The 14,037-nt window shown below is 35.0% G+C and overlaps 1 protein-coding gene across 1 annotated transcript in view; it reads right to left on the reverse strand.

The window, feature by feature from the left end:
* LOC145322119 (FMRFamide receptor-like) overlaps window positions 1-14,037 on the reverse strand; it is a 64,837-nt gene that overhangs the window by 31,177 nt on the left and 19,623 nt on the right. The window contains exons 4-5 of the mRNA XM_080163907.1: window positions 7,265-7,328; window positions 1,519-1,580 (exon numbers count right to left, since the gene is read on the reverse strand). Of these exons, the coding sequence (XP_080020033.1) occupies window positions 1,519-1,580; window positions 7,265-7,328 (126 nt within the window). The remainder of the gene's footprint in view (window positions 1-1,518; window positions 1,581-7,264; window positions 7,329-14,037) is intronic.

The raw sequence follows: 14,037 nt of genomic DNA on the forward strand, positions 1-14,037 counted from the left end.
AAAATTATACTTGTTTTATTTTAAGTCAATGATCGAAAATGCCCTGCGGTTAATGATTGGGTTGGTAAATAAAAACATTTTGGATGCGTAGCACCTCATTAAGTTAATGTTGTTTGGCTGAAATTGGTTTATTAGTATTATATCTCTAATCGTTACATCTAAGCTTTTCTCATTGTTAAAGAATAACTAATACAAAGCTAGTATTTAAATTACTTGTGTCTGTCAGTCAGTCTGTCTGTCTTTTAAACAATGTCAATTTTCTTTTCCTTTTATCCCCTGTCACTTTAGAAGTTTCGGAATAAAGAACGGGCCATATCGATCTAGCGGTTAGTGAGGATTTTTAGTGTTTACTACGTATCTTTGAACATTTTTTCTTGTCTTTCCCCGAAGCAAATTTGATATAAAAAAGATAAATTATTAATGATTAATAAAAAATAAATGAAAAAGTTTAAATACACAATATTTAGTGGCCAAAGATATAATTTTCTATTGAATTAACCCTTTCATTGATCAGTTGAACCTTTATACTCACCCCCCTTCCAATAATATGTTTACAGACCCATCGGGCTTTTCAACCCAATTGAGCCAAAAAGAAGCAATTTCTTTTTACAAAAGAAGCTTTTATATAACTTACATTTTTCTTCTGTTCAAAGGATAATAAGGAAACGTCATTTTCTCAGCTGTTATTTAAAATATATGTCTGAGTTTTTTTTTGAAGATTTTCGTTACCAATAAACATCTTTGTCTCTCCGTTTTTCCATAAGCACAATATTTAATTTTATCGGCCGCTATCAAAGATAGAGGTTTAAATTTTTATGATACCACTGATCCATATTCATATACTCCTTAACTTGCATCGTCCATCTGTCTTTTCTTATGGACATTCAATGGTTGAATATTAGGGTACTAGCGGCCAGAGGTATTCTTCCATTTTCTTTTATGATACTTTAAATGTCATTTTGTTTGACCAAAGTATTTAATATTTCCATTAATGTTAAATTAGTTTCAGAATAATTTGAATAATATATGGATTGTTAATATTACTGACATTTGGAAAAACAATAGTTAGGACGAATTAGCCAGAGAGGGAGGGGACATTGGGTCATAAATTAGACTAGTACCCAAAGTTGTATATACAGGTTAACTTTTTCGTTTGGGCACTTTTATTGAATTGTGATTAATTAGTTTAAAACTAATAGTGTACAAACGTTTCAACCAATGATTCTAATCTACAAAAGGGAGCAATTCTGTTTATCATTATTGGAGATGTTTATGAATTTATTGTCCTTTGTTTATACCTTAAAATCCCTGCGAGTCCACTGTCTGTCTGTTAGACGATTTTATCGGTAACAGTTTTACTCGTAGAAAGGCCGATAGCTTAAAACCACCCTCAAGTACTCCTAAAAATCAAAAAACCGATCGGACAAGTCAGTTCTAAGATATTTCAATGGATAATCATTGTGAAAGTCCAACTGCAGAAATTATAAAGTAGCTTCGCTTCTAGGAGTATGTACTTACTATTTAGAAGTATAGAGGTAACTGGTAATAATACTGGAATTGCATACGGGTACATCCATAGCCTAAAAATAAATATAAGATTAGTTATTTCTCTACCAATACACAGGAAATTATTCATGTATCCTACTGATAATTTAAATATCATAAAATAAAAAGTATTTCATGTATATTTTATAAACGGGTGACCTCTGAAACATAAATAAAAAATGTATAGTTTTAATAGGGGTATAGATTTTCTATATTTTCGCTCAGCATTATAGGCGCAAGTTTTAAATTATTTATTCTGAATCTATTAATAAATATATATTATTGTACAAGACAAGTATGCCTTTACATCCGCATAATCTTTCATAATTGCACAAAGACACAATAAAAAAAATGGGGAGAATCCATATAATATTACATGGTCGTTGCACCAGATTTTAATGTTAATGTTAGGCTCACTGGTGGCTAAAGTAACGATACCTCCCATCCACAACCTTTACCCCATTCCCTCCTCTCCTACTGGATGAACAAACTTACCAATAATGAGGTCCATATTAGCAAGCTAAATTACCTTGTCAATATATCCACGTATATCCTATATCTATATATGGGGAGTATAATGAATAAAACAGAAAGAAATTTGCTATTTGTGCTGTTGTAATAATATTTAATTCTAGCTAATAGATGATATGATACATGTACAGAAGTGAATACTCATAGCCATTGACTGGTATAATTTATACATTGACAAAATATAATTCCTGATCCCGCATTAAGGAACAATTATACATAATGACCTTTTGAGGACTTTTTAATGTTTTTTTTCTACAATTCCAAGGTTTTATTCTACTGGTCAAAATCAATACATTACTTGAACAGTTAAGGTTTCCAGACAAAGTGCGTGTGATAAAAGGATTTGTTGCTGTTTTATTGCTGTAGTTGGTATTATATAACAAACACTTTGTATGGACTAAAGAGGAGACACTTTTGCTTTCCCTTACAGTGTCTGAGGAGCACAGGCACCCCGTTACTTTTAAAATAAATGGTAAAAAGGGGGAGGTGGGTAGTTTTATCTCTCTCAACTCTACAGGGCTACCCTGTACCTAATACAACCTAACCTAATTTTCAATCCATTTCAAAATAAGACTGCTGTGCTTAAAATTAAAAAATCCCGAACAATTAGATAAGCATTTAAGTGATCCTTTTAAACATAACGACCTAAAAGCCAGAAACGTGCACAAACATTTGCCAGGGTATATGTGATTTATTACCGGTTCCCTTTATTACTGTGTATTATATGATTGACATCAACCAACAGAGAAAGCTAGAAACTCAAGATCATTCAAAGTTACTCAGAATTATAATATCCTGAATTTACATTTTAGACGTAAAATACATATATATTGAAAGTGTGTCAAAGGGGTAAAAAAGAAACAGCGAGAAATAGTTGATTTGGCTCAAAAAAAAAAAAAAAAAAAGCAGAAAAAGTATTCTTCTTTAACAGGCACTTGACTGGTTTGACCTATCTATCACAAAATAAGTATGTTAAAACTCCAGGCACTTCTTCAGATTATAAAGGCTGTTTTCATAATCTTCTTGAACACAAAAAAATACTTAATATAAGCTTATACCAATTAAAGCTATTTTCACTTTTAAAATCTCTTGTTTTTTTTGCATTTTATTTCTGTTTTCTAACATTAAAGTAAAAGAATAGAGCGGGTAGAAGTTAAATAACCGTATGTTTAATTGGGTCTTTGAATATCAACCAATAGAATCGGAAATATTAACGCAGCCAAGTGGCTACAAAAGAGCAGAATGCAATTTGCAGCAGACGAAAAAGGTCCCCACCACTGGATCCAAGTAGTTGTTTGGGTTATATACCTATACTTATACACACATTTATTTCCTGAACTTAAATATTTTTAGTTTTTACATATGGATCCCACTACCAATTTACTTTATATACATTTATTATTGATAACTCTCCCGCCAGGTATAGCTTTCCGATATTTATCCTTCTGTCTGTCAGTTCAACTCTAATTTGGAATTGGAATATTTCAATATCTTTCTGAAACCACATGAAAAAATATTTATTTTACATTTTAAATTGTTGTGGAAACAAGGGCTCAGCTGCCTGTTTTGAAGGTGGTTCGTTTGTAATTGGCTATTGAAAACTTTAGAATTTGACTTATGCTATTCTAATACTAGCTAATACAGCTAGCTAGAAGCCCCGTCTGACGACGGTGGATTAATTCCAAGTCCCAAATAAAACTATTTATATATGCGCCCCTAACATATAGGAGCTCTGTATCAAAGAGGTATTAGGGGCTTGAAAAAGAGCTCAAAACCACTTTTTAAAAGATTACTTTATATTTTAGAATATAAGATTAACTTTTCTTTTGTGAATAAAAATGTTTATAAATGGTAAAAGTTTCTAAAAAGCATCAAGTTAAAAGAGCAGGGACAATTCCTTTTGTATAAAGTTCCCTCTTTGTATTCTTAAAAAAAGATAAGTATGTCAAAAACTAGCGAAGGTGGGCATTTAAAGTTTAATTCACAAGGAGATAAAACTTGTAAAATTCCTTATCGAGTGAATTCTATCACACACACACAATAGAATTTAGAAATCAGTGCTCATAACTTAAATTCAACCTTTAGGAGATATACACAATTTATAAAAAATTTCCACCGCCGACAGACGAACGGACACACAAGCTTGTAGAGTTGCTTGATTACATAAAAATGAAACATTTACTATTTAGTCAGTAGTTCATGTCTAAGAATAGTGTATTTTTAAAAATAGGTTGAAAAACATACTAACTTTGAAATAAAGTAGTTAATGGGAAATAAAAAATCTTTACTACTTTGTGCAAGTATATTAAAAGTATTTATCAAAAGTTTGTATATTTGTAGTGATAATTATATGATTATTTCTATTTACTTGAGCTAATACCTAATTATACATAACTGTAGTTGTAATACGTAGGAGGGTTTCTTTTAAGTATGTTCAAAAACTGCATTCTGTCAAAATTCGCACATCATTAAAATCCTCAGGTACAACAAGAAATTTCAAAATCTGGAATATTCAATACTAAAAATTGCATTGAAAGGAGCGTTTTCACCAGTCACGCTTTCTGTGTATTATTTGGTTTTTATTTTTTCAAAGAATAATAGTATAGTAGCAATGGCGTGTATCAGGGGGATGTAATTCTAAAGGCTTGTCAACACCAACCTTAAAAAAGAAATTTGTATCACCTAATAGATTTATACGCTTAAGAACACAGCTATCTACTCATATTCCAGATTGTATTTGGTAGCACTTGCACTTGTAATAAATAATCATATTAATATTCACAGTCATATTAATATAAAAAGTTATTATCCGGGATAAAAAATTATTATTTTGGATAAAAAAATATATCAATGTAAATTATCCCGAAAGTTAGTTAGAATAAGAATAATCTAATCCGAATTACATAGAAGTTTTTTTTTTAAACCTCGTTTATTTCACCAAAATACTGAAAAATTAAATATTTAGAAAGATGTTTATCTTTTTAATGAATATTTGAATTTAGTACATTTTTTACTTTTCTACTTGAAAAAAACCTTTTTAGACTCTTTTTACTGTTGCCCTTTCTTTAAAAACAATGAATGCAACAGCTCCTTTCACGTAGGCCTAGCTATTGTAACAATCAATTCTATAAAAAAAAAACAGGACACCTTTTGAAGTTAGCTGGGGACATATCTTGTTTTTTCATATAACTGAAGGGAGAAAAAGGGAAAGGGGGTTGTGGGGAAATTTTCCTTTAGAATTGTTAGTCAGAATATCATTCCCTTTTCCCTGCCATTCACGTAAAGACTAACAGACTTACACGGATGATTTTTATAGTAGCTTTCAGATTATCAAGAAAACTCGTGCTTTCGCGCAAAGCATTAAGTGGACCACATAACACCCTTACCCCCAAATTGAATGAAATGATAGGAGGCAATGGATTTATTAGTTTCAACCAATTTAAAGCTTTAACAAAGTCTGTAGTTATAGCAATCCTGTGGGGGTGCACTGTAACCTATCCTAGCTTCATGTGGATTCTTAAAAGATTAAATCGTACAGAATATCTTACATTTTTAAAAGATTTTTCATAATTTTTAAAGATTTTTTTACAAAAAAAATGTAAAGAGTTTATTTTTGAAGAACATTTTTTCTGTGCTGAGCCACTCATATTTCTATCATGTTAGGGGGGAGGGAGGAAGGGGGTCCTCCATTTCATTTGAAAGGATATTGAAAAAAAACTTAATCACTGATATAATACTGCATCAGTGCATACTATATAAGAATATTAATAAAAAGTTTCTTGAATTATAAATAAAATGATGGGTACTTAATTCTACAGAAATATATGTATAAAACAAACATGTAGTCAGGAAAAGGGATGGGTAATTTAGAGTTATAATTGCAGTACCCAACATCGTGGAGTTTTGTTGATCCCTCCCCCCCCCCCTCAAAAAATGTTGTTCTACTGTATAAATAACGAATAACGCAGCAAAAACAACCTTGCACTATTTATATCTTTAGAGTATAACAGCAATAGCCTGCATAACTTGCTTAATACACTAAAAAGGCAACGTTTGATTTAAAAATGTTAAGCCGTATAACATATGCATATAATACCCTAGTTATAGAGTAGCTGCGCTACTATCATCTATAATACGTCTAAAACAAGTTTACAATTTAAAAAATAGCATGGATGGTCCTATGACAAACGCAGGAGTCACAAACGTCGGAGTGGACAAACGCAGGAGTGAAAACTAAACCTAACCTTACCTATTTTAGACCATCTTATAGGTTTTTCAATGCCTAATCCCTGCGGGGGGGGCTTATTTGTACATTCATATCTTAACCTAACCTCATCTGTATAGAAATACTTAATTAAATAAAAACTTTAACACTCCTGCGTTTGTCCACTCCGACGTTTGGGACTCCTGCGTTTGTCCTGGAACCGCATGGATGAATGCAGAAAAAAATGTACAGCCCTTTTCGCATTTATTGACGACACTTATATTTGAAGTACCCTAGAAAATTATCTTAGCAGGATGCCACTTAAAAACTTAACAAATGTGACAAATTAGAATTAGAATTCATTTGCAATGATAATTCTATGAAGATTAGCTCTACTAAATTTTCACAATCTTTTACTCTTTTCTTTTTTTGTATAATTTTGGGGTGGCACTTATTTTATGTCCATATCTCTCAGAAAAGGCGGTGTAGACACTCCCACAGAACAGCCTTAATCCAGCCCTGATCAATTGTGGAGCTATTGTTTTCAGCCATTTTTGAGATATTAGTTGACATGCATTCAAACGTACACAACAACTTACTACATTATAATATAAGATAATTATCCAGCCTTCATAATGCATTGCAGAGGAATAATATGCATCTAATTAAGATCCTGAAAAAAGCTACCTAATTATTCTTACATTTTTATTATGCATATATATTAATTAATGCTTTTTTTTTGAAAAATCTGCAACAAAAAAGAAAAATAAGAACAGATAAGATCAATGTTAGTTAAGCCTGTTATAGCTAGCCACACTGGTATTCATTGTATGATTTTAATTATATTTTCGTGCAAACTTGCCTGTAATATAATGATATACATGGTATTTAAGTATGGCTGTTATCTTGTTCTAATCTAGTGGATATTAATCTGTTTTGAAGCCATGCTAAAAGGTTGCTGCTTCCATTATGCAAAAGGCTCACCTGTAAAGTTCAGAAAGTTCACTGAGGCTGAATGTAAAGAAACTTGAGATCAGGAACAAAGAATCTAAAAAAAGTGTAAATATTAACTTTTCATATTATGTGTAGGACACAGGTAGAAGACAACAAGCGACCAAATTTTGAAGAGACAGTGTTTATAAATATTTTTTTTCGTATTCATTCGAATCCGGTGGATAAGAACCGGTTCTCATCCATATAAAAAAACTATGACTAGTATCGTATTATATCCAGCTTTCTATACGAATATCACCTCTGGGCTAAAAAAAAACTGGTTTTAATCTTATAATTGTACATTCTATATCCGCGGAAAGCTGTTTATACTACGATGCGAGAAATAACTATTTTTTTTTAAGGATTGTGTTATATACTAGAATTTAAAAATGTAATTAATAACTTGTATTTAAAGTAAGTATGTCATCTGTATAAATAAAATCTCAAACTGGTGCTTTCACTCAAACTGCCTATCAATCACAGAACTCCCCCCTTCCCCCCTCCCCAAGGGTTATTTTTAAAATGAATAAAAAAATTTTATCCATATAAATTGGAACAGTACTGCTAAATATATAGAGCAGTATTTGAAATTACAAAGCTGACATTAAGGAATTTTCAGAGTATTTTTGTCTGATTTAGATTCCTTTAATTATTAGAGATAACCATGGTCACTGTTGTTTTTATAAAATTTAGCTGCACTCAGTTGGATATTTTTATTCTGTTACTAAAATTTATATATTTTTAAAAGCGAAGCTTTTCTATAATTAGGGTCGGTCCGTCCGTACGTCCGTCCGTCCGTCACGGATAGCTTTTTTCGTTAATTTAGGCATGTTAGAATTGTCCTATCGATTTCAAACTTTGCATGGTGATTCCTGTAGAAGTTAGGTACGAGTTAGAAATCGTTGCAACTCTATAATCATTACCAGAATGTCCGTCCATTTTAAACATGTTGATTTTTTTTACATTTTTAACAACAAATTTGTATGTGACCTAATTATCCGATTGGTCTGATTTTTGGTATACTGATTCCTGGAACAATAAAGTACAATATTATAAGTGAAGCAACTCTATAATCAAGTCCTCAAAATGTAAGTATGTCCATAAACATTATCCTGTATCAAGCAGTTTTTCAACAAATTTACTTACAATTTTGCTTTGACTCTTATACATTTACATTTTTATTATTCAGTTCTGACATTATACAAGTGTTAATGACCGTTTGTCCTACCGTTTCAGAGCTTCGCTTTTATGGATGTTGTCATCCTTGTTTATGTATAACTGAACTTTAAAACAATTTTGCAATATAAATATTATTGCAGAAATAATAATTAGGAAGTTAATCTGCTTAATTATTGATAAGGATTAAATTTACAATCCTGCAATATACTTTGTATTATTTATACTTTTGATTTTATTTAAGTAACATATATATAAAAAACAAATTTTCATAACAAATTATATCATGTTTGTTTATGTATTTTTATAATTTATCTTTACTTACACCAGATTACATTAGCTTTAGAAAGGATTAATTTAGTTAAGCCAGTGGGTTTATTAGGTTTATTTTTTATCTAATCTAATGAGAACTTATGTTACTTAGTTAGTTAAAATGTTTAATACTACATCTGTTTCGGAACGCATGCCTTGCCGTTCTCGAAATCTTATCTCCAAGCCCTCCGAATGACCAACATAGCGAAGTTTACAAATGTGTATTTATTACCATGAAAACAGTGAGTCTAAAACAAAAATATAAAAATTAATTACATAATATTAATGGTTTATTATTTTTGTAAGATCGAGGTTGCGTGATTTCAATTTAATTAAAAATATAAAATTTCTAAAAAACTTTAAATTGGCACGAAACATATTAAATAGCATCAGAAATTGATAATTTTAGATTCAAATGATCAATAAAATTAAGGAAAATATTCGTATGTCAAAAGTTAGCAGTTAAATGGTCTATTTGTTGAAAAATTAATGTTTTAAATTTCTTCGTAAACATATACCATACTACACTTATTACTAAGAATTAAAGATAAATTCTTACCACATATGATGTCAAACTAAGCAGGAAGGCTTATTTGAGATCTTCCACGGATTAGAGCGCATGTATATTCAACCAATACATTATTTTCATTCACGTAGCTCTTCACATGGGAATCATCAAAGGAAAAATGCGCGGCTTCTTGTTTGTTTACAAGCGACGCGCGGAGATAGTTAGGAATGCCGCGTAACACACTCATTCTCTGGTGTAAGGAAAGGGGAATTAATGGGTTCGAACTTGCCAGGGAATACAAGAAAATCATTCCAACACACACCCGTCTAGTCACTGGGAATCGAACACAATAACTCATCTTAGCATCATGCGAGCAGACAGTGTCCACAAAATCATAATCTCATAACGCATAAATTACAAGAGTTTAAAATGGCATGGCCATCAGGCCTAAAATTAATTATGGTAACTTACGAACACCACAATAACTCAAACCGACTCCACTACCACATAAGGATAGGAATAAGGAATGGGAAAAGCATTCAACATTCATGAAATGCACATTTACCACTCACACATCTCATTATATCATGGCCTCATAATCTCAATTAAAGTTAGAATTACAGACCATGTAATTGCGAATACATGAATTAATAATCAATAGTACCTAAACTTTGATTAGGTACCTACATAATAATAGGCAAATGATTTTTATATTAAAAATCGCATCAATAATTAAATAATCAACTCAAACTTTTAAATCAAAAGAAAGAAAGATTAAATAATGACATTTTTTCTACTAAATCTTTTTGCTAGAAAAGAAAAGTAAATTTCATAAAAAACTTCTCAAAAATTAGCATTTTCTCCAGCGGAAAAATACTCGGGCTTACATCTAGACATTTCTTAGATAAGATAGGTAAGATCCTTAAATCTAACATGTTTTAATAAAATAGATACTTAAATCTAAATAAAATATGACTGAAAAAAAATCATCAAACATCGGAAAATTAAAATTTCATAATTTTAAATCTTCGTGAATCAAAATTGCGTAAATAAAATTGCAATTGAAATATGCAAATTAAATTACCAAAATAAAACAAAAGCTCAATTATAAGAAAAGAACTTCTCTAAATGCTGAGTTTGCAATTTCTCTCTGTTTTAAGAAGAAAGTAACTTGTACATATTCATACAGTCAAAATTAAGGCAATTTGGGGCCTCAGTTAGAATGAACCCCTCAAGATACAAACTAACCAATCTTTCAAATATTAATAATGCCATGTTCCAGCTATCCTGACGGACGTTATGTCTTTCCATCACAATTTTTTGATACTGCATAATTTCCGACAGGATTTCTGGCGCAGGGCTCCATCAATTATACTAAACTTTGGGTAGATTGATCTTGAGCAGACGTCTTGCGGAAGTCTCGTTACTCGTGGCGGCTGCGTCATCTGATAATTTGAACTTGCAAATCACGGTCCTCCCACCTGGGCGCACTTCTTCCACACGCCCCAATCTGAACTTCTTCATCAAATTTGTGCTATCGTCGATCAGCACCACGTCTCCCGGCTCGAGCAGCACCTTGTTGCTGCGCCACTTGACGGACTTGAGTAGCTCAGGCATGAGCTGCTCCTTGTACACCTGATGGAACTGACGGGTCAACTCCTCCAAGTTCTCCAGCCTCCTGGTGATGGGCTCTTTACAACCTGTCTCGAAGGTGCAGATTGCATCGTTGGTCCTGCCGCCTAACAGATCAGCAGGTGAAATTATTCTCCAGCAATTGACGTCATCTCCTTGGGTGGCATAGGTCAATGGCTTAGAATTCAAGACTCTTGCAGTCTCAGCACACAACACCAATAAATCATTGAAGGTTACAGTAGCACCAGCCAACTTCTTGTTCAACACACGCTTGACCAGCCCAACCTGCCTCTCCACAGTACCTACGAACGAGTGTGCTGCAGTGGGCACAAGATGCCATTCAAAATGCATTCTGGTATCCTTCAAAAGTTCATCCATAATTCGTTTGGCACCAGCCATATTGGTGCCTCTGTCTGTAGTAACCCTTCTAGGCATATTGTAAAACGCCTGAAGTTTTCTCAAGCCGACCAGCACGGCTTCAGTTGAATAATCGGTCAACACGTCAACAAACACAGCCTGTGTGAATCTACAGGCCACAATCAACAACCAGACTTTGTACTTAGTCTTGGAACTCCTGGTGCCAACGCCAGGCTTCGTAACTTCTATCAGCCCCGCAAGGTCCATATGCACCTCCTTGAAGGGCACAGAGGGCTCGATACGATCTGGCAGAATATTAGCAATTGCGGGACTCGAACGCTTGGCATATTCAATGGAACATGCAGCACAACTCTTGACCACTTTCATAGCCTCCATGCGGCCATGTGTGATCCATGCATACCTGCGACTTTGCGCCAACGTCTTACGATGGCCTCCATGCCCCAATTCATCGTGGGACTGTTGAAGGATAAGCCGCGCCAGCCTGTTGTGGCGGCTGAGCAAGACAACACCTGGGCTGTCCTTCATAATCTTCCTGGGGCCTCCAGCAGCGGCCTCAAGAGCCTCATCTCCTCTCCCGGACATTTTTAATATTGTAAATGTCCTAAGAGGAAAACATCCATCATGACCCACTATGGGCCAACAAACCTGGACCTTGTGATGATAGGGTTGAAGGGAGTCGAATTTCCCCTCGGCGTCCATGGTCATCTCCTTCTCTTGGTTGAAGGAAGTCAAAAACAAGTCACAAACAGAATCCATGTATGTATTTGTGAAAGTATAGTTCTCATAATACCTAGAACTATCATTGTTGCTAACACCATCCTCAATTGTTGCAACGCCACGTTTCTTGACAAGCAGCGTTTTAAAGCAGTTGGCAGCCTTAAGAACTGCGGCCACAGTCCTCCTTGCCTGCCTGTAGGTCCTTCTTGCCAGGGACCTCCAGAAATCATTGTCCACCACCTGTGTGAACATTACCTTGAGCTTCGCCATCTTGGGATTTAGCTCGCTCTCGGGAATGGATGCATTTACCTCACCCGCCGTCTTAACGGGCCACTGGTCCTGTTCCAGGCGCAACCAGCTTGGACCATCCTGATATGTAGATCCAGGTTGTACATCCTCAATCGTACACAAACCACGCGTCGCCAGGTCGGCGATGTTGTGTTGGGTTGGAACCCATCTCCAATCTTCAGGGCTCGTCAACTGTTGTATCTCGGAAACACGATGACTGTTGAAAACATTTAGCATGACACTGTCACTGGATAATTGAGCCAGGGCACAGCTGCTATCACTAAAAAATACTTTGCCAGAAATGTTGAAAGGTAGGGCTCTGACAACAGTATCCACAAGCCTTGCCAAAATTAGACAACTAAGCATTTCTAACCTTGGTATAGACTCTATCTTCACTGGTGCGACACGTGACTTAGCGCAACACAAAACTACATCATATCCTCCAGGAACTGGCCATCTCAGGTAGGTGATGGCTGCATAGGCCTGGTTAGATGCATCGCAGAAACCAACAATCATTGGAAGCCCCAACGGCTTATCAGGAACCATCGAACGTCTGAACGATACATTTCCAAGTGCCGAACGGTCCTGGAGGCTGGACACGAGCTCCGACCTCAACTCTCCAGGTATAACATCATCCCAGTTGCATCCATGTATGCAAACTGAGCGCAGACAAAGCTTGGATTTAAGCAGCAATGGCGCTGCTAGACCCATTGGGTCATAAAGTTGTTGCACAATTCTCCAAACTTCACGTTTAGTTATCAACTCAGGTAGACTTCTCCAGAGGTCCTCCAGGTCCAGATCCTCTAGTAACTTTCTACCCTTAATCTTCTCGCCGTGGTTGGCTCTGACAGGTAAGAACAACTTATCCTGTTTAGGGTCCCAAACAAGGCCCAGAACTTTTACACTGTCAACATCATCTCCAGAATAAACAACAGATTTAAACTTGAAATTGCCAGGTGCAATCATATCTTCCAGCTCTTGGACCAGCTGGACAGCTTCAGGTTTACTGTTATGACCGCTCAAACAGTCATCCACGTAAGTACAAGTCTCCAATTTGACCGATGGAGGGTCTTGATACAAAATAAATTCAGAGCTGAGTGGTTGCTGAACATCTCTCCACACATCCTGCTGGGCTACAACGTCACAACCTCTAATCTTCTCAGATCCATAAACATCTTGAACATCCTGCTGGGAACGTCCACCAAAAATACGACCAGTGAGTCTGAGGGCGGTCACGGCCATATCGCCGGCCAAGGCCTCACCAAAGTTGATGGTTTTGGTAAGGTAGACCTCCGGCTCTCCATCAACTGTATCAGCGAAAAAAACACGTTTCAGCTGAGAATCTTCATAGGTAGCTAATAATGAATTGTAGAACTTCTGAATATCAGCCACGAATGCACACTTATAACTTCTGAACCGGATAAGATTGTGCATCAGGGTATATAATGGAACTGGGCCGTCCATCATAATACTATTGAGGCTTAGCCCCTTGCAGCAGAGGCTAGAATTGGCGCATATCCTCAACGGCGTGGAAATAGACTCTTTATATGCGCAGACTAGGCTCGAATAATACACGGGCTTAGTATAAGCTAGGTCTTCTGGCGAAGCTTTCTGATACACTCCACGAGACACAGCTTCTTGGAACACCTGGCAGAAGGTGTCATATTCACCTTTTTTGACCATCCTCTGCCGGTCACGTAAGCAGATTTTGTACGCCTGCTCAGAATTATCAAACAACACACTTGGCGGCTGC

The sequence above is a fragment of the Acartia tonsa genome, chromosome 6 (assembly GCF_053477335.1).
Source record: "Acartia tonsa isolate MP-2025a chromosome 6, ASM5347733v1, whole genome shotgun sequence".
Taxonomy (NCBI): domain Eukaryota; kingdom Metazoa; phylum Arthropoda; class Copepoda; order Calanoida; family Acartiidae; genus Acartia; species Acartia tonsa.